Consider the following 22,264-nt stretch of genomic DNA (forward strand, 5'->3'; position numbering starts at 1 on the left):
CTACTCCTGCACCTATTTCTCATGTTATTTTGTCCTCCAACACTCAATGCAGGCTTGAGGGGAGATGGGAAGAATTTTCGATGCAACTACTAATTCTCCAGATGACATTATCCCGGCATGACAGTAGTGGATAACATGGGCCTTCTATAAATGGAGAACTTTTCCCAAAATGTAAACTTTTTTTTATTTTCTGACATGATGGCCTGAATTTTTTATCTTTGGGTCGAGTAGCGGGAGTCAGGGAAATTCCCAGCTCAGCCCAGCCATCTCGAGAGAAAGTCCCTGCAAAGGTGGGATCTTCATTGCTGAGGTGTGGGTGCAGGCAGCAGTCAACCAGCCGACCTGGGAAGAAGTTTGGAGGCAGCCACAGTTCTGCTAGGTACAGAGGCGCATTTAAAAGTCAAACCTTGGTGCTGTGGGACTTTGCCCCATTTAAAACAAAAGCACAGAGGCCCTCCAGCCCTCACCTTTCACACCCCCTCATGCACCAACCATGCCACTTCATGCCCACATGCAAGGCTGTGCACTTTCACCCAAACCCACCATGGTCCCTCATAACCCCTATGCCAAGTTATGGCACTCCACGCACCCCCCATGGCCCCCATGCCAAACTATGGCACTTTCATGTCCATTGACGCACTATACATTATACAGAACCAATGAATCCTACAGTGATGGTAGGATGTGTAAAAAAATGTTTTAAAAAAGTAATTCATTCATTCATTACTTTCCTCCAGATTATTAAGTTATTTCACTCCAAAGCAATAAAAGTGTTAACAAAGTGAGCATTGGTCCTATAGAGAGTGCATCCGGGGGATTGATAATGGAAGTAGGAAGATGGTGGCTGAATTAAACAGGTATTTTGCCTTGGTTTTCACTATAGAGGACACAAGCAACATCTCGGAAATAGCTGCAAATCAGGAAATGGAAGGGAGGGAGGAACTCAGGAAAATGAGTTGGGACATGTCAATTTCTTTTATTTAGACATTTCATACAAATATTAATACCCTCATGAAACCTCATCCTGCCCATGGATGAGGTTTCATGTTTTTTCTAAAGGCCGCCTGGCCTCTTCGCCAGCCCGCCAACTTTAAGGTTGGACGGACAGGTCTATTAATCAATTTAATTACTTTTTTAATAGCCTTAATAGGCCTTTGACAGTTCGGCAGGCATGCAGTCGATTTGGCTGTGCACCCGCCGAACTGAAAATCTAAATGACGCGGGGTGACGTCGGGACGCACGCCCGATGTCACCCCGCATCGGCGAGCAGGCCCAACCCCCCGCTCGGCGACCAGAAGATGTAGCCCCAGGTCTTGACCGATGTGGCTAGTGATGCTGATGCATTGGTTTTAATTTTTCAAAATTCCCTAGATTCGGGGAATGTAGCTCCTTTATCCAAAAAGGGAGGGAGACAGAAAGCAGGAAACTACAGGCCAGTTAGCCTAACATCTATCATAGAGAAAATGTTAGAAGCTATTATTAAAGATGTTATAGCAGGGCACTTAGGAAAATTCAAGTCAAGCAGGCAGAGTCAATATGGTTTTGTAAAAGTGGTATTATGTTTAACCAATTTATTGGAGTTCTTTGAAGGAGTCACATGTGATGTGGGTAAAGGGGAACTGGTGGGTGTACCGTTCTTAGATTTCCGGAGGGCATTTGATAAAGTGCTACATCAAAGGTTATTGTGGAAAATAAAAGCACATGGTGTAGGGGTGATATGGATAGAAGATTGGCTAGCTAACAGGAAGCAGAGAGTTGGCATAAATGGGTCTTTTCCTGTTGGCAGAATGTGACAAGTGGTGTGCCACAGGGATCAGTGCTGGGGCCTCAAATTTTTACAATTTCTATAAATGAGTTGGATGAAGGGACCAAAGGAATGGATGCTAAATTTGCTGACAACACAAAGATAGGTAGGCAAATAAATTCTGAAGAGGACGTAAGGAGACCACAAAGTGACATAGAGTGTTCAAATGAGTGGGCAAAGACAAGCCCCATTACCTATGCTTGACTGAGAGCCCAGACATCCATTATTTTTATTGAAACAGCTGTGCCCCAGAGTAAACATTTTTTGATTGACAGCTCTTGTTCTCTGATCTCTGCAGTCAATTTCACAATGTTTATTTTCACAACATTATGTGGTTTCAATGGTTTGTGGTTTCTGTTATTGATACTTTAAAGAGTCTGGATGATTGACACTTTTATTGCCTTGTAGTGAAATGATTTTTTTAACATAGTGGAAAGTTATTAATGAATGAATGCTTTTTTTTACATATCCTACAGTCACTATATGGTGCATTGATTCCATATAGTGTATATTGGATCGATGGGCATGACAGTTCCATAGCTTGCCATAGGGGGCATGAGGAGCCATGGGGGTGGTGGAGGGACATAGCTTAGCATTGGGGGCATGAGGGGCAATGGGCAGTGGGTGGGCAACTTATCTTGGCAGGGGGTCATGAGGGGGACCTTTGGAACTCACCTTTTAAATGGTCCCCTCTGGCAGATTAGGGTTCACAACTCCTCTGAAGTTCAGTGAACCACCACTCTTTAAAATGGCTCGACTCCATGAAAATTGTAGAAGAGTAGGGCACACCTATTTCTGCAATGGAGCTGGCCATGTTGGGAATATCGGGTGCAGGTTTTTGACAGAAACCAGCCTGCACCCTTTAAAAGCACCCCCTAAGACAGTGACGGAATGGGGTCGGGAATCCTGGAACCGGGACCCGCCTGCAACTTTTAAAGGGCTTCCAAGTCATCCTGACTCAATGAAAATTCAGGCTAATGAATCTCAATAGGTATCTGTCATTGATGGTACAGAAATATTATATAGGACAGTAGCAATGCTGACCTGTGGAGTGAACTTCAATAAATTTCCTACACTCATCCTAGCTAATGTAATTCAGCCTGACAGAATATAATCATTTTGGAAAAATGGGAGGGGGTGGTGGGGGGAGCATGAAAGGCTATTTTAAATAATGTTAATACATATGTCAGACAAAACAAACATGAGATTTGAAGGCCGTGTCTATAGTGTAAAATATATAAATCATTTCACTCATTATTTACATTCTTCTTAAACACAGAAACGTTAATGGAAAACATTTCCTCTCAAACATTCCCTCTGACTCTTTAATTCGAATAGCTACACCATGCCCCATTACATCCTCAGGCCTAACAGCTAGGTCTGCTTTAATACTTGTTGAAGAGGTTGGCAGCTGCTAGGAGGGGCAGGCAACAATTCATTGACAGAAGCTGCCGTGCAGAAATCAAATTATGAACAAACTGGGTCTGTGATGTGAATCTAATCGGTCTGCATCAGTGGGATAATTCATGCAGAAATTTTAGATAACGCTATTAATGTAGCGACATACTGCCAAAAGAAACTGAGCTAAAAATTCAGAAAGTGCAAATCTTTGGGTGCGGTGAGTCAAAATTCCTAAACTTGGTGCTCTCTCGTTATCATGATTGTAGAGTAGGGCCAAGCGGGTTCCTCACTGATGGTTTCCTCTTCAAGCTGCCGGTTGCCCCTGCGCTCAGCAGGGGGCCAAGCAACATTGTGTTGAGAGTACGTGGTGCAGCCAGCCTGGCCTTCCTAAAGATTGTCTGTCCCTCTTAAAGAGAAGTTGCACTGAATAATGTTACCAAAATTTAAAACATGGGAAATAGAACAGCAGGGCAGAGAGAGCGAGTTCCAGGCTGACAGATGTGACATTTGGAAGCAGTAGTGATGGAGGTTGGTAGGAAGACATGTATCCATTATTCTGCAAGGGGCGAGGTGGCCCTCAAGAATCATCCTGAGAAGGATATTGGGAGCAGGTGGCCAGACAGGTCAACTTCCAGAGTCTGACGCTGAGAACCTTGCAGCAGTATCACAAGATAACTCTATTGGACAATTATCTGAAAAGATTTCTAGGACTTTGTGGAAAACACAGGGAAGTGGCGTTAGCTGAGTTGTTCTCATAGGGAGTCAGCATAGACATAATAGGCCAAACGGCTTTCTTCTGTATTGTAAGTCTAATGACCTTGCGCAGGTGGTTAAGGTCAGTATAAGTACATCCTCACATGAAATCTCCTATCCATCACATCACCAACCTCCCGCACTGCTCCATGAACTATATCCCCAGTACTCCTCTTGGGTCCCGGCACTTGGGATTCACTCCTACCACCTGGATACTCCACCTCACCCTCATACATCTACCAATGCCGCCAGCCTCACATCCACCTCTCACTCCCTCCACCTGCCTCCAGCTATTCAGCTGTGGCATGTGCCTTACCCTAACACAGTTCAACACAACTATTAACATTCTGCCCTCTCTCTTGCAAAACAAAGTAGCGCACAATAGATGGGAGCAAAGCAGAACAGGCAGGAGACAAAGACACCTAAGCATTAGAGAGGAGATGGCTCGTACCATAATGGGTATTTCAATGGAGTCCATGGTGTCCCGCGTCTCTGAGAACATCGAGAGTGGCGGTGTGCTCCTGCCTTGTGCACCTTTGTAACTCCCAGCACACACTTATCCTACCATCTGGCATGATGAGCAAGCTGTTGATGATGTAACCATGGACCTCTTGCTTCCCACCCCCACCCCTCCTCCCTCAGACCAACCCTTCCCTTCTGAGTCCCTGCTTTCAGACACCCAAATCTTGTCATATGCCCAGCCTCAAGGAGGGAGAGGGATAGCAAGAAGCACAGTACTGATGAAGAGGACCCACCACTTGATCTGACACTCACAGCTACCAACTCAGATACTGGCACTCCACATACCTTGGAGATCAATATACACATGGTGAGTCATCTTGGCACAAATGGGCTGCAGCCAAACTAGGAGTAAAGGGTAGTTTGTTTGCTAGCTCATTGGAGGAGGAGGTTGCAGATGAATTCTGTTGCAGAAGACCGATGAGAACCTTAATGGGGCATCTTATAGAAGATGCTGATGACGATACATACTGAGATACTGGGCCTAGTGAAGGACCTGCCATACAGCCTCCTGTCACTGCCGAGGAGCATGAAGATGTTAGGCTCCACGCTGGCAGAGGGCATCGTGCAGAAGTTGCAGTCCCTGCAGCCTTTGCTCCATCTTCCTGTTGCACTGTAGACCCAGGAGCGCTGCAGCTGCAACTGTTGCAGCCTTTGTGTGGAGACATTATCTCTCCCTGTAAAAATGCTGCAACACTTTCTGGCAAATTTAGGAACTCACCACAACACCTCCAAATACACTCCACAGTACTTCCAGACACGTTGCAATGTTTTGAAAGTTAAGTGCCTGGTCCTTTAAATGACCTTCATGCTGGACAGCTCTTGCAGGTCAGCACTTATTATTTGCAGTGTGATGCCTGAATTAGTGGACTGGACCTGTGTGGTCCAAATTAGATATCCTGGCGCAGTAACAGCTAGTTGGGCTGTGTGCTGCCAGGATAGCACTCCTTCAGAGGTGCTTGACGCACACTGGGAATGCCCATGGCTGCCCTTCTCAAGAGGGCACATCATACAGGCTATCCCAGAAGCATCTGACAGTGCAGTGTGCCCCAGCAAAATGGTGCTTGGGTTCCATAGTGTGGCTGAGATGAAATTAGTGCCCAGTATGTTTACCTGTAATGCCTCTTTAATACAGGGCACCCACATTATGTCACATGGCAAAACCAGTGTGTTGGGGAATGATAAATCTGTGGGTTAGTACGGTATGAGTACAGGAAAAATTTAATAGGCATATAACGTAAGCACTATTGACTGTGAAGCAATGTGCATGAGTGAGCTGAAGAAATCAATATGTCACAGGATGAGCCACATGCTCTTGTTTAGACCCACAACTGTGTAGATAAAGAGAAAAAAACCTTAACTGCAGTTATGTTTCACTGGTGAGAAGATATCAGTGGTTTGTGCATATCACATAATACAAGATGATCGCTGTACAGGTTTCATTCCTCATTTGTGCAAAATATATTCCAATATGATTTCACATACATGGCACCTACTGAACTAATCTCTGTACCATAGTGCGAGAACACAAGGTTAAAAACAGGGTAACTTCCAAATCTGAGGCATTGCTAACAGTTATTAGTGCTTATAAGCAGAGTTAGTGCTACAGAGTATTGAAACCCATCTCTGGCCCAAACTCTTTGTATGTAGATCCCCATTGGGAGTATTAAATTTAGTCTCAGATGTCAATTGAAAAAGTCGCACTCAGCCATTCCATACATAGTGAAATTCTTTCAAAAGCATTTATCCTTTTTCTTAATAGGTTTGCACTGGACCCACCAAAAGATTCCAAACATTTTGATTCAAATCAACATGTTACAAATATCACCTAATTCAATATTAGCAAGAGAACCACAACTGGTAACAGTTTGCTGGGTTATAGAGGCCAGTTCGTCAGGGCTTTTAAAAAGGAACTCAAGCAGTGATAAAAATGGTTACAGGAATTAAGATTAAATTCAGTTTAGTTCTGTTCATCCTTCTGAATATTGGATTTAATAACGTATACAAAAAATATTATTAGAAAGAAAACTGAGTCGAAGGTGGTATTAAGCCCTGCAGCATAAGAAACCTGAATATGTGCAAAGATGCAGCCTTTGGCACAGGTTGCTTCAGATATGGCACCATTCCAATGAGTGTATATACATTCATTCAGCCTTCTCACATTGTTGCTTTCAGCAACTCACAAGTTAGTTCCCCAAATGCATAAAGATCAAAAGGGAAGACAGAAACAAAAATGGCATCAAAATTTAAAGCTAACTTGAGAGTTTCTATTTCAAAAGACTAATGAGGAACAGAACTGACAAAATACTTGCTTTCCAGATCGTTCTCTTGTCATCTGCCCTGCAGCCTATTTATGTGATTCATTTACCTGTCCTGGCTATTCATTCAACTGTACACAGAGGTACATGGGGCTCATAGGAGCTGTTAGAATTATGAAAGGAGTGCTGCTGTCAAAAAAAAACTAACATTTCCAGTTTCCCCTGCTTGACAGGGAAATGCCACGTTTCAGAAAAGCTCAGCAGCACCTGTGTTTTCAGGCTGCTACACCCAGAGGAACCCTGGGAAGGCTGCTCCCCCTATCCCCCACCACCATCTGGTTTCAGTCTTGCCAGGAGGTCCTGCTGTGGGATCTGAGGGGCTGCAGTGAGGTGAGCTCTCCCAAGGACAGAAGGAAGAGGACAACCTCTCCAGCCAAGCCGACGTGAACGGAAGTTGCTGAGGAAATCAGCAGTAATCCAGCCTCCAACCTTGAGACAGTGCACCAAGAGGATTCAGGACCTCAGGAGGGAATGACAGGTGAGTGGCATAAACACTTTCAGGTGCCGAGCCCCACACTCTGACCTGCCCAGCATTCTCCTGCACAGCATGCCTCAGGTCAACATATCTTGTAGTTCCATTCATTCCTCTTCCTGCAGGCGCCTCCTCATATTGCTATCTGAACAGCTAACACTCACACTTGCATTCAGCTTATTCCCCTCTTGCGCCCATGCCTCACAGTGACCTTCCACAAATGGTGTTCTTCCCTCCTCTGTACACAATCCATTATGAACACTCACACTTCTCTGCTTTCTCTCTTTCCAGAAGAGAGAACACAACTCGGTGAGAGTCAGAATCACTGGAGAATCCCTGGGGAGAGGGTCTCCAGTGACAGACACCTTGTTGGCCAAAGGCAATGCATGCACACCTGGCCTACTGGGAGGGAGGTCTTGCCCCACAAAGATGCTAATTCAGCAGTGACCTGCCCTGAGAGGCTGAGTCACTGGTGCTCACACATGTCAAGAAAGTTGACCTGTAGACTTGTAGACCCTGTGTGGGGAGGGGGTCTCACCTCCTTCCAGCTGGATCTATATGTCCATCCTATCTACCCTGTGGAGGAACGTACTGCAGAGGAGAAGTCACCTGGTGCTACTGCTAGTGTTGGTCCCGCTGCTGGTGGTACTGTTGAGGATGGTATGGCTTCTGCTCCTGCCCCTCAGCATGGTGGAAGGTGTAGCATCAGCATAAGCTGCTCCCATGCATGATGAAAGCTGGAAGCAGGGAAGTGCAACTGAAGGTGAATGAAGCGCTAGATAGGTGACGTGCCTTCCAACAAGTTGGCAATCACCTGTCAAGCAGTGATAGTGCTTTCTGAGAGAAGGAGTGCTTTGAACAGCTGTCTCTCGCCTGGCCACATCTGCTGCTCCAGTGAACTGAGCAAGGCCTTCTCAATTTCTCAGGTTCACTGAGGAAGTCCTTCCCATCGTGCTCTCACCTTGTCCAAGCTGCTAGGTTGGCGACACAGCATGGGACTGCTCAGCCGCTGGGAAAGAGGGAATCCATGTGCCAAATTGTTCCTAGTTGCCTTCTTAAGTACTTCAGTTGGCTTCCCTCCTCAGCCACTGGGATTCCCCACTGCACCTCCAACCCGCACTTGGGAAAGCCAGAAGGGGACTGGATCACATCAGTGCCCTGACCTGACACCACTTTCCACAATTTCACTCCCCCAAAACCACAATGCCCCTCCCCCACTCTCCCTCACCCCTCCACCTTCACTGGCTTTGGAAAATTCCACCCATTATTTCTAATGAGTTCTACCCAATTTGGGTGCCAGTCCTACTCCTGCTCCTTTGTTTCTATGTTTCCACGGTACAGTTTACTTTCAGAAGATGAAAATTACATTTTACTTTTAAAAACATGGCTGCTTTTGATTTTTAACATGTTGTAAATACTCTACACAGACAAGCTGCCAGCACATGCGATTGAGGATTCAAAGCCTATCACAGTGTGAAACTCAATATTAACTATGCTTTGTGTACAATGGTTGTCACATAGCGCTCTTTGAACAGGATGTCTCACAGTTGCAACAAATTAACACCACGTTGAATAGTAACACTTTGAAATAATTTTTTGTTGCATTATTAATACTTGCTCTCATTACGTAGACAATATAAACCAGGCTGCAATCAATTTTACCACCTTCTTGACTCTGGGGGAACGGGTGGAAGCTGAAGCCTTTTGTCAGCAAAAGTTTGGGGGGGGGGGGAACAAAAAAAAACTAAGATTATACTTCAAAAGAAAGTACTACATCAAAGAAAGGATAGATCTCTTCAGAGAGAGCCAAACATTCAATTAAGGTTGCAAATGTTCTTCCGCGGACACTTTCTCAAATGCTTCATTTAAGTGTAAATGTTGCTTTCATCTTTGTAATGGATGACCTACTTTTCTATGAGAGAAATCAAATTTCTTTTACTTTTCATGTAGCCATTCGGCAGCATCAGTATTTGGCTGGAAGCAGCTGAGTGCTGTTAATTTGGCTGGGGGCAAATAGGCCACTGTACTGAGGTATACATCCCACAAGTCAAATTTTCCAACTAGGATATATCATCTTGGAGACACTTTCTGCAACACCCAAGCAGTCCCTTCTACAACAATATCCTGCAGTGACTACTAAAGATGGCCAAGAGAAAATTCAAACAACAAAAAAAAATGAGATAGGAAAATAAACTTTTGGAGAAACCATTTACACATGCAAAAATTCTTCAGCTGTCATGAAGTTATTTTCTAGCAGGCACACTTCTTCTCGTTTGGGTTGGCAGTTTCGAGTTTTTGGGCAGATCCTCCATTGACTGAATCAGGTATTTGACTCTTGTCGACACACTGCTCCATGCGTTTCATTATTAAGTCCAGCAATGCAATTATAGCTTCATCAATGCCCTCTCCGGTGGCCGCACTTGATTCAAAGTACGGAATCCTGGGGGGAGGGAAAGAACAGGAGGTATTTTTCCATTTTCTGTGAAAGGAAACTGAGTGCTCACAAGGGTTCAATGTAAACATTTCTTCTTTCCCCAGTAGCATCTATCGTCTAAAGATTGAATGGGGAGCCGTGGCGCAGATCAGAATGATGATTGTATTAGTGCCCATTGTTAAAAATCATGTACAAGCAATGTTCCCACTAAGCTGCACAGGTATGTGGTTGTGCAGTGACCTAAATGGTAACATGCAAACATTGCTCTGTGATAAATAATGCGTGTGTGCAGCTGCACAAAAATATATTCTGGATAAAACAGACCAAGCAGACCAACTAAATTTTAAGGGGAACATTGTATGCAACACATTATGATTTTCTTTTGTTTTAAATTTTTTAGCCCCTTGTTCACTCTTTTAATGTGCCCACTCACCACCCTATCCCCTCTCCCTCCCAACCAGCTGCACACCTTCTGATTTTGAAGCCAAGTGTTCTGCTTTTAAGCCTCTGAACAGGTCACAAAATACTTCTCTCTTAGAAATTGTTGGAGAAACCTCCGGGTTAATAACAGGGGTTAAGAGGATCAGGGCCAACAGAGGACCAAACAGGTACATTTTTAATGCCCTCCTTACAGGGTTAGGAGGAGCAGGAGTGCTCCACAATGAAAGTTTAGGACTTCTCTGCCGCTGATTCCATCCATGACCACCACTTTCCAGACCATAAGCCCCTCAACAGAAAGCTCTGGGAGCCAATCTAGCCACCTAGTTCATTGTGTCGGCAATTACACTGCATGTGATTTTTTTTTTACAGCTTCCCACCCCACCAGAACAAGTGGGAAGTCTGCCAGCAGGATTTAAATGTGGCCCCGGAGTGAAACTAGCTCAATCCTGCTTTCTGCAACAACTGTTGAGTTTCTAACTCACGCCTAAAATCCTAAAATCCGCCCAGAGTTAAAGTCAAGGCCTATCTTGATTTGCCAATTTTCAAAAGCTACTCTGACTGGTCAGTTAGAGAAGACAGATATTTATTTATTTGTGAGTAAATAGACATAATTCTGAAACAAAAACAGAAAATGCTGGGAAAGCTCAGCAGGTCTGACAGCATGTGTGGAGAGAAAGACAGTGTTAACATTTCGAGTCCATGTTACTTCTTCAGAGCTAAAGAGAAGTAAAAATGTGATGGAGTTTATACTATTTAAGGGGGGTGGAGCAGGTGAAGCTGGATAGAAGGCCAGCAATATGTGAGGGCTAAGGAGAGATTGACAAAGATATCATGAACAAAAGGACAAAGGAATGTTAATGGTAATGGTACTGGCTAAAGGAGGTGCTGATGGTGGCATTATGGCACACATAATTCTAATTTATTGATGGAAGTGATATAAGTTACGTGAGTAAGCATTTACCCATATTTGTCTGCCAGTTCCTTGGCTTGAAGCTCCTGTACCTCCCTCTGATCAGCCAAATCCGCTTTGTTTCCAATTAAAACCACATCAGGATTTTCACAATATGCATTTGCTTGAAGCTGGCCTGAATGAAACAAATAGTAAACAAACATTTAGTACCTCAAGCAGACTGGAGGTGGCAGCAAAGAGCCCAAACTGCTACAAACCAGGGAATTCAAACTAACAAGGAAATCAAATCTATGGCCGGAATTTTACAGCCCTGCTGCCGCGGGAACGGGACCGTAAAATGCAGCGAGCCATCCCAAACTCCATTGACTTCTGCAGGACCGTAAAATCCAACTTGTCATAAAATTCCACCCTATGAATCAAACCTGGACACAGAGAAGTCGAGCGCCAGTGAGGGATGCTTTGTGTGTGGGGATTGAACTAAATTCAGACAATGAGGAATTACTGCACCAAAATGTAGGTCATCAAACTTTCATCTTCATCATTTATACCTCCACTAATAAATGAACCAAATGATACCAGTTGTCCTTCTGGGGACAGTCCCTAAATGAGGTACTGTGTCCCCAGGGAAACAATGCCCCAGAGGAGTCCTCGTCCTGGTACATGAAACTCATTCCTGAATACCCTAACTTTTAACTTCTCCTGTTGGAATATGTTTCGTGTATAAGTGAGGTACAGCACTATGTAGTGTAAAGCTGCCTTTAATAATGATGTCTGCTAAACATCTAAATAATGATTAATGCATTAGAGAGAAATAGCCAGAACATTTCTATTAATGTTATGATTACGATTAATGGTAACATAGATAGTACAGCACTGTTGCAGTTGCCATAGCTACAACACTGATTGAATAGCACATGATGTAGAACACACACAAGATTTGAGATTTGATGAAAAGGGAGCTGTCAAAAAATGTAATTGCTGCCTTAATTTCTGACTTCTAAAGGATTTTCCATGTTTATGACCAACCAGAGAGGAAACTTCGGTGTGATGTTCAATCTCAGCATCCTTGGGGTTACCATTGACGAGAAACTAAACTGGACCAGCTATATAAATACTGTGGCTACAAGAGTAGGTCAGAGGCTAGGAATTATGAACGTACAAACATATGAAAGAGGAGCAGAAGTAGGCCATTTGGTCCCTCGAGGCTGCTCCTCCATTTAATAAGATCATGGCTGATCTGTTTGTGTTTCAAGTTCCACATTCCCATCTACCCCCGATAACCTTTGATTCCCTTGGCTAACAAGAATCTATCAACCTCTGTAGCGATTAACTCACCTCCTGACTCCCCAGAGCCTGTCCACTATCTACAAGGCACAAGTCAGGAGTGTGATGGAATACTCTACCCTTGCCTGGATGAGTGCAGCTCCAACAACACTCAAGAAACTCAACACCATTCTGGACAAAGCAGCCCCCTTGATTGGAACCCCATCCATCAACTTAAACATTCACTCCCTCCACCACCAACGCACAGTAGCAGTAGTGTGCACCATTTACAAGATGCGCTGCAGCAACTCACCAAGACTCCTTCGACAGCATCTTCCAAACCTGTGACCTCTACAACTTAGATGGACAAGACACATGGGAACACCACCACGTGCAAGTTTCCTTCCAAGCCACACATCCTGACTTGGAAATATATCACTGTTCCTTCACTGTCTCTGGATCAAAATCCTGGAACTCCCTCCCTAACAGCACTGTGGGTGTACCTGCACCACATGGACTGCAATGGTTCTAAGGCAGCTCACCGTCACCTTCTCAAGGGCAATTAGGGATGGGAAACAAATGCTGGCCCAGCCAGTGACCCTCTTCCCATGAACAAAAAAAAACAGTCAACATTTTCTATCTCGAGTAGAAGCAGGGCATCTACGAGAAAGTACGAAACTAGCATTAAACAAAAAGCTGCCCTTACAGCAGTTGAAGATCAGTTACAAATGTTTTCTTGCAAAGTTGAGTCAGCCCAGATTAGCAGGCCATATAGACAATGAGTACAAAAAACTGTCATTCCTGAATAGTCATAGAGTCATAGAGGTCTACAGCACAGAAAAAGGCCCTTCGGCCCATCCAGTCTGCGCCGGTCAAACAAGTACCTAACTATTCTAATCCCCTTTTCCAGCACCAGGCCCATAGCCTTGTATGCCATGGCATCGCAAGTGCACATCCAAATACTTCTGAAATGTTATGAGGGTTTCTGCCTCTACCACCCTTTCAGGCAGTGAGTTCCAGATTACCACCACCCTCTGGGTGAAAAAATTCTTCCTCACATCCCCTCTAAACCTCCTGCCCCTTACCTTCAATCTATGCCCCCTGGTTATTGATCTCTCCACCAAGTGGAAAGGTTCCTTCCGTCTACCCTATCTATGCCCCTCATAATTTTATACACCTCAATCATGTCCCCCCTCAATCTCCTCTGCTCCAGTCTTTCCAATCTCTCCTCAAAACTAAAATTCTCCAGCCCAGACAACATCCTGGTAAATTTCCTCTGCACTCTCTCTAGTGCAATCACACCCTTCCTACAATGCGGATTACAGAACTGCACGCAATACTCCAGCTGTGGCCTAACCAGCGTTTTATACAGTTCCAGCATAACCTCCCTGCTCTTATATTCTATGCCTCGGCTAACAAAGGAAAGTATCCCATATGCCTTCTTAACTATCTTATCTACCTGTCCCACTACCTTAAGGGACCGGTGGACATGCACACCAAGGTCCCTCTGATCCTTGGTACTTCCCAAGGTCCTACCATTCATGGTGTATTCCTGTGCCTTGTTTGTCCTGCCCCAGTGCATCACCTCACACTTATCCGGATTAAATTCCATTTGCCACTGATCAGCCCATCTGACCAGCACGTCTATATCCTCCTGTAATCAAAGGCTATCCTCCTCACTATTTACCACCCCAATTTTCGTGTAATCTGCGAATTTACTGATAATTCAATTCCTATGTTCAAGTCTAAATAGTTTATATAAAAATATATATATATACAAAGAGCAAGGGACCCAACACCAATCTCTGTGGAACCCCACTGGACACAGGCATCCAGTCACAAAAACACCCATCAACCATCACCCTCTGCTTCCTGCCACTCAGCCAATTCTGGATCCAATTTGCCAAATTACCTTCCATCCCTTGGGATCTTACCTTAAGAAGTTTACAAATAGATATGGACAGGTTAGGTGAATGGGACAAAATTTGGCAGATGGAGTTCAACGTGGATAAGTGTGAGGTTATCCATTTGGTCGGAAGAATAAAAAGGCGACTTATTATTTAAATGGAGAGAAACTTCAGAATGCTTCAGTGCAGAGGGATCTCGGTGTCCTCGTGCATGAATCACTGAAAGCTAGTATGCAGGTACAGCAGGTAATAAACAAGGCAAATGGAATTTTGACATTTATTGCTAAAGGAATAGAGTATAAGAATAGGGAAGTGTTGTTGCAACTGTACAAGGCATTGGTGAGACTGCACCTGGAATATTGTGCACAGTTTTGGTCCCCTTACTTGAGGAAGGATGTAGTTGCATTGGAGGCAGTTCAGAGGAGGTTCACTAGATTGATTCCAAAGATGCGGGGCTTGTTTTATGAGGAGAGATTGAGCAGTTTAGGCCTATACTCGCTGGAGTTTAAAAGGATGAGAGGAGATCTAATTGAGGTATATAAGATGCTAAATGGGATAGACAAAGTAGACATGGAGCGGGTGTTTCCCCTTGTGGGGCATTCAGGAACGAGAGGCCATAGTTTTAGGCTAAGGGGTGGTAGATTTAAATCAGAGATGAGGAGGAATTACTTTTCTCAAAGGGCCGTGAATCTGTGGAATTCACTACCTCAGAGTGCAGTGGATGCCGGGACGCTGAATAAATTTAAGGAGGAGATAGACAGATTTTTAATTAGTAACGGGTTGAAAGGTTATGGAGAGAGGGCGGGAAATTGGAGTCGAGGCCGAAATGAGATCAGTCATGATCGTAATGAATGGTGGGGCAGGCTCGAGAGGCTGAATTGCCTCCTCCTGCTCCTAGTTCTTATATTCTTATGTTCTATGTTATCAGTACTGTATTGTTATATATAAATGGTCTCTGAATTTGCTTCAATAATATGATGTTACACCTGCAGTCATTGTATGAATATTTGTTTGCATTTGTAATGTATGTGTGAAATTGTTAAAATATAAACTGCTAAAAGTTTTGCCTTACTACATAGCGCAACCTACATTTTCCAACCTGGCAACTTTTCTGTATCCTCAGATTCAGTTTAGAAAATATGGTCACCCAATCAAAGCAGCACAAAAAAGGCAATTTCCAACCCTTAAAAGTGCACGATTTTCATAAGAAAAGCAATTGATGAATAACCCCCCACATTTAGACAGTCACATAATTGCTGAAGTGCACCATTATATTCCTTACTGATTGAAGTTATTTTGGTGAAATGATACAGTTGCTTCCTCCAAAAAATAACATTTCAAAAACACTTTTTAAGAGCAGTAGTGCCAAATTGCACATTATATGGAAATGGCACAATAATTCTCTGTGGAGGATTACAAATCACAGCTGGCTGCTCACTTGCTGCATCGAAAGTCCTTTTTCCTTATGGATCCATGTACGGCTTTGAACAGACGGAATCGACTGTCATTTTCCTAACAATTCTCTACCAGCCTGGAAGTATAGGCCTTGAAATTAGTGGGGGAAAATTTCCCTTCAAATGGATTTGGAGATTGGGGGTGAGGTGGAAGGGGAAGGGAAATTTTAAAACAATAGGTCAGGCTGGCTTTCTGATGTTTTCCCGCATAAAAACGCTTTTCCCAGAGGTGAGCCGATTGTCCAAATGGTAACCCACCCGGCAGCAGGAAGCAAATAAGGCCATTATAGCATTGGTATTTTCCTAGGGTAATGGCAATTTGCTGGAGGGGCATAGGGCACAGGAGACAAGAGTACATCAGGGGGTCAGAGTGCCATGAGATGAATATGCTGAGTTATCTTTAAGTGGGCATTTAGGATTCATTCAGCACATCCGCAGTCAAGTGCTTTCAAGTGGAAGCATTTCTCTGCAGACAGATCCACTTGATAGTTCTAGGTGTTAGGGTTTGTCTGCCCTTCCAGCATTAGCATTTGATAAGGCGCTACGTCAAAGTTTATTGCAGAAAATAAAAGTTCACAGTGTAGGGGTAACATGGATAGGCATGGATAGCATGGAAGGCATGGATAGAAGATTGGCTGGCTGGCAGAAAACAGAGAGTATGAGTGGATGGGTCTTTTTTTCTGATTGGCGGGATATGATGAGTGAAGTCCCACAGGGATCTGTGCTGGGGCCTCAACTTTTTACAATTTATATCAATGACTTCGATTAGAGGAGTGAAGGCATGGTAGCTAAATTTGCAGATGGCACAAAGATAGGTAGGAAAGTAAGTTGCAAAGAGGATATAAGGAGGTTGCAGGTGGCTATAGATAGGTTGAATGATTGGGCAAAATCTGACAGATGGAGAAAAATGTAGGAAAATGTGAAGTTGTTCACCTTGGCAGGAAGAATAAAAAAGCAGAGTATTACTTTTTTTATTTGTGGGATGTGGGCATCACTGGCTAGGCCAGCATTTACAGCCTATCCCTAATTGCCCTTGTTCAGAGGCATTTTTTTTAAACAGTCAACCACATTGTTGTGGGTCTGGAGTCACACAAATGCCAGACCAGGTAAGAATGGCAGATCCCTTCCCTAAAGGACATTAGTGAAACAGATGGGTTTTTATAGATAATCAGCAATGGTTTTGTGGTCATCATCAGACTTTTAATTCCAGATTTAATTGAATTCAAATTTCTGCTCTGGTGGGATTCAAACTGGAGTCCCAAGAATTATGCTGGGTCCCTGGTCCAGTGATAATACCACTATGCCACCACCTCCCCTTAAATGGTGAGTGACTGCAGGATTCTGAGGTGCAGAGGGATCTAGGTGTTCTTGTGCATAAATCACAAAAAGTTGGTAAGCAAGTACAGCAAGTAATTAAGAAGGCTAATGGGATGCTATCCTTTATTACGAGAGGAATTGAACGTAAAAGTAAGGATGTTATGCTTCAGTCATACAGGGCAATGGAGAGTCCGCACCTCGAGTACTGTGTGCAGCTTTGGTCTTCTTATTCAAGGATGGATGTAAATCCATTGGAGGCGGTTCAAAGGAGGTTTACTAGATGATACCTGAATGAGCGGGTTGTCTTATGAGGAAATGTTAGACAGACTAGGCTTGTTTCCACTACAGTTTAGAAGAGGGAGGGGTGACTTGATTGAAGTATATAAGATCCTGAATGGAATTGACAAGGTGGACGTGGAAAGGATGTTTCCTCTTGTGGGTGAGTTCAGAACTAGGGGGCACTATTTTAAAATTAGGAGTTGCCCTTTTAGGACAGAGATGAGGAGAATTTTTTTTCTCTCAGAGGGTTGTGCGACTTTGGAACTCTCTGCCTCAGAAGGTGATGGAGGCGGAATCATTGAATATTTTTAAGGCAGAGGTAGATAGATTCTTGTTCGGCAAGGGAATCACAGGTTATCAGGGGTAGATGGGAATATGGAATTCAAAACACAAACAGGTCGGACAGGATCTTATTGAATAGCAGAGCAGGCTCAAGGGGCTAAAAGGCCTACTTCTGCTCCTATTTCATATGCTCGCATGTAGTTGCATGCCTCGATCTTAAGGCACCTTCTCCTTCTCCATTCACTTCAATAGTGCATGCCATTCTTAGCGGGGCTGCTGGTCCTCCCTTCCCTTTGCTTGCTCTGATTGGTCCTTCCACATGTACTGCCCATGTGCTGTCCCTAATTGGACAGCGAATGCGGAGATTGCCTGCTAATTGGCTGCTTCTGTAAAATTGCACCAGAGACCGCACCTCAGACATGGCTCAGAAATGGTCCCAACACGCAGGACTTTTTTAAGTGGAGAAAACTCTGGCTAATGTTTCTATCAAATGCTTCAATTCACGTAGCAGGCAAAGGAGTTTTATACGTCCAAGGTAAACATTCATATGCAATAGGCATACTAATTTAAAGCCATGGGGAAATGCAGTCCCTAATCCAATAATCTACATGACATTTCCTGACATGAGGTTCTCTTATTCCACATAAAAAAGCAGCATAAGGGAAATGCATTAGAGCTGAGTTTCCAAGATCCTTCCAATTCAGTCCCACCGTAACTTTAGGAGATAAATTGGGTCCCAGAGATTCTGGGTTGGCATGTTGGGAATTGAGCCTTTGCTTGTTCCAATCAAGACCATTGGCAGAGAGAAAGAGGGCATGGATTTCATACAGCAAGAGTTCCTGAGTCTTCAGGAGTCAGTGGGACCCAGAGGAGATATGTCAAGGTGATCCTAGATGTGACAAATCACCAATAGATGGAAGCTGGTCCCAACTGCTCACGTCAGTAGTTTTTCTTAGGGCAGAATCTTTTGTTCGGCGTGCAGGGGCCCACCCCCGCATGTAAAGTGATGCGCAGTGATGTTGGGCGTGCGTTCTGACATCACCGCATGTCATTCTGATCTTTAGTTCGGTGGGCACACACTGGAGTCGGCTGCGCGCCCGCTGAACTGTCAAAGGCCTGCTAAGACCATTAATAAACTAATTAAAGTAAGTGTCAGGGCTGCCTGTCCAACCTTAAGGTTGATGGGCAGGCAAAGAGTCCAGGCGGCCTTCGCATTTCTCATGAAACCCCGTGGATGAGGTTTCATGAAGGTTTTATTAATTCAATAAAAATTTTCATGAAAATTCATAAACATGTCTCAGCTCATGTGACACTGTTGCATGAGGGGACATGTCTGAATAATTTTATTTTTTCTTTTGTTCAATGTTTTATTATGAAATTAATCTCCATGAGGTAGCTCCGTGCCTCGGGGAGATTTCTGCGCTCTTTAGCGCGCATGTGCGAAAATAGCACAGGCCCCGACTCTCCTTCCTCTCCCGTGCCCGCACAGGTAGCGCTGAGCGCTTCTGGGTACGCCTCACACTGGGTGGGCCTTAATTGGACAGCCCACATAAAATGACGACGTGCAGCTGATCGCGGGTGGCGATTAGCTGCGCGCCCGCCCACGCCCTCTCCCGACCGGCCTGCCCGGTGGGGAGAAAATTCTCCCCTTAAAATATTTAAGTGAGGGGATACTCAACCAGGAGTTGATTCCGCATTTAAATACTGCCTTACCATATCTTTCAGGACTGTCTTCACATATACTGATTCTCATTTGCAGTCTGTCATTACTTGGGTAAATGTAACAGTATGTTAGGCCATAGAAAGACCTCACAAATGCTAATGAGATGAGAATGACGAGTCAATGTGGATCCCACAGTGTTGGTTAAGGGATAAATGTTAGCGAGGACATCAAGGGAACATTCTTCTCTTCTTCGACTAGTTCCATGGGATCATTAAGACCCACCAGAGCTGGTCAGGGTCTCAGTTAGACATGCCATTCAAAGCTTGGCAACTGTATGGGGAGAGAGCAGGAGTATGGCGTTGAGATAGAGGACCAGCCAGGATCATACTGAATGACGGAGTAGGTCCGAAGGGCCGAATGCACTGCTCCAACATATTTTCTATGTTTCCACATTCCACCAGCAGTAAATGTCAACTTAAAGTCCTGTACTGAGTTTCTAAAATTAGGCTTGAACCTACAACTTTCTAAGTCAAAGGCAAAAATAGTTCAAATAGAGGGAGAGAGAGATGTGGGTCATTTTAATGTCACCAGTGTGGCTGGAAACTGATAGGATGGGGCTGACACTTGGACTACATTTCATCTGATTTACTTTCCACTAATTTCAATGGAAAGTAAAATGAGTTGTGTGTAAAATGGACAGCCAATCCAATCTCATCTATTTCCTACCAGTTGGGTTTGTTTAAAATAGACCCCGTACAAACTGAGACACACAAATATAAATACACATAGAGAGAAATAAATTGCTGCCAGAACAAATGCGTCTTTACTCAACCAGGCACAAGCCCACAGATATGTCAACAGTTGAAGAACCAGTCAATTGAGGAACAATTCATACCTAACAACAGGAATGCAGCTATAAATGGGTGAAAAGCATGAGTCCCTCCTAACTCAGCTATTTGAAGATAGGTTGAGCTGTAATTTTTCCAAAGGTATAATTATACTGATCTCATTTCAGTGGGCATTGGATCCATTCCCAATGACAGTACAGTACCTTGTTCATACTACATGGCTCTGATTCAAACAACCAATTAAGAAAAATCTCTGCACATAGGGCAGGAATTTCCACTCAGCATCAGGACCTCAACTTTGGCGTCATTTCCAGGTCCTTACCCTGCATCATGTTGGCAACAGTTAACCGACACAATTTTGTAAGGATTGGCTAATTAATAGCCAGAACCAATTAAGGACAATGGTGGGCTCTTGAAGCTGGAGGACCAATAGGAGGCCCTAAAGCACTGAAGGAGCTGCAGCCTGAAGCTCAGATAAGGAAGAGAGGCACCCTCTCCGCACCTTTTACAAAACTGAAAAGACATGGACTGGGATTTTCTGGTCCCGTCCGTGGTGGGAATTGTCTCGGGCGGGATGGAAAATTTGACCAAAGGTCTGTTGACTTCGGGCGGGAATTTGGTTCTGCGGAGGGTGGGACCGGAAAATCCCGACCATGGTCACAGTTGCCAGACCACCATTGTGGAGGGGCTCCCCCAGCATGGGTGGGAGCTGGATAGGCACAGCCACTGCAGTGGCATCTTAAAGTGATCCTGAAGGGCCAGCTCCACTGGCCTGCTGCCAGGTGGTCGCCTACAGGCATCTGTCCTGCTTCCAATGCCACAGGGGCCTGCAGGCTGACTAGAAAATTACAGTGGGCCCCTGATCAATGGCTCTGTCACCAAGGCAGCATTTGACCGTGTGGCACCAAAGGGTCCTACTGAAACTGAAGTCACGGGACATCGGGGAGAAAATTTCCACTGGCTCGAGTTGTACCTAGTCCAAACGAAGATTGTTATGATTGGTGGAGTCCAATCATTTCAGCCCAAAGGTATCACCGCAGAAGTTCCTTAGGAACTTTGATAACTTTGATAAGGTGCCGCATCAAAGATTATTATGGAAAATAAAAGCACATAGTGTAGTGGCATATTAGCATGGATAGAAGATTGTCTGGCAGGCGGAAAGCAGAGAGTATGCATTAATGGGTCTTTTTTTGATTGGCAGGATGTGGCAAGTGGAGTCCCACAGGGGTCTGAACTGGAGCTTCAACTTTTTATGATTTACGTTAATGACTTAGATGAGGGGAGTGAAGACATGGTAGCTAAATTTGCAGATGACACAAAGATAGATAGGAAAGTATGTTGTGAAGAGGACACGAGGAGGTTGCAGATGGATATAGATAAGTTGAGTGAGTGAGTGAGCAAAGCTCTGGCAAATGGAGTTTAATGTGGGAAAATGTGAAGTTGTTCACTTTGGCAGGAAGAACAAAAAAGCAGAGTATTACTTAAATGGAGAATGACTTCAGGATTTAAATAAATTCCAGACAGTAGCCATCTTCAACGAGAGGGAGCCTCAGCACTCCCCCTTGATGTTCAATGGTATTGCCATCACTGAATCCCCCACCATCAACATCCTAAGGTCGCCTTTGATTTTAACCTCAACTGGTATATGATGGAGTACTTGCTCCCTTGCTGGGTTGCGTGCAGCCGCAATAATACTCAACAAGCTTGGTAACATCCAGGGCAAACAGTTAACTTGATCAACACCCTGGCCATCAGTTTAAAGATCGATCTCCTTTCACCACTAGCACATAGTGGCAGCAATGTTTACAAGATGCACTACAGCAACTCACCAAGGCTTCTTCAGCAGCACCCCAAAACCTGTGACCTCCATCATCTAGAAGGACAAGGGCAGTAGGCGCATAGGATCACCATCGCCACCAAATCACAGACAATTCTGATGTAAACATATATTGGCATTCCTTTATCATTACTGGGTCAAAATCCTGGAACTCCCTATCCAACAGCATTGTTCTTCACAACCTGGCTACAGTGTTTAAAGACCAACCATCACCTTCTCTCCTTCAGCTCTGAAGAAGTCATATGGACTTGAAATGTTAACTCTGCTTGTCTCCACAGATGCTGCCAGACCTGCTGAGCTTTTCCAGAATTTTCTGTTTTTATTCTTTTAAAGGTTGTACTGGTTTCTAATCTCCTTCAGGA

At 44.2% G+C, this 22,264-nt stretch overlaps 1 protein-coding gene across 3 annotated transcripts in view; it reads right to left on the minus strand.

Annotated features, from left to right (window-relative positions):
• Positions 1-5,914: 5,914 nt before the first annotated feature.
• Positions 5,915-22,264, minus strand: part of rab27b (RAB27B, member RAS oncogene family) — a 217,874-nt gene continuing 201,524 nt past the window's right edge. For all 3 annotated transcript variants that reach the window (XM_078552323.1, XM_078552331.1, XM_078552340.1), the window contains exons 5-6: positions 11,104-11,227; positions 5,915-9,707 (exon numbers count right to left, since the gene is read on the minus strand). In XM_078552323.1, the coding sequence (XP_078408449.1) occupies positions 9,518-9,707; positions 11,104-11,227 (314 nt within the window). In that variant the 3' untranslated portion in view covers positions 5,915-9,517. The remainder of the gene's footprint in view (positions 9,708-11,103; positions 11,228-22,264) is intronic.

The sequence above is a fragment of the Cetorhinus maximus genome, chromosome 1 (assembly GCF_964194155.1).
Source record: "Cetorhinus maximus chromosome 1, sCetMax3.hap1.1, whole genome shotgun sequence".
Classification (NCBI taxonomy): Eukaryota; Metazoa; Chordata; class Chondrichthyes; order Lamniformes; family Cetorhinidae; genus Cetorhinus; species Cetorhinus maximus.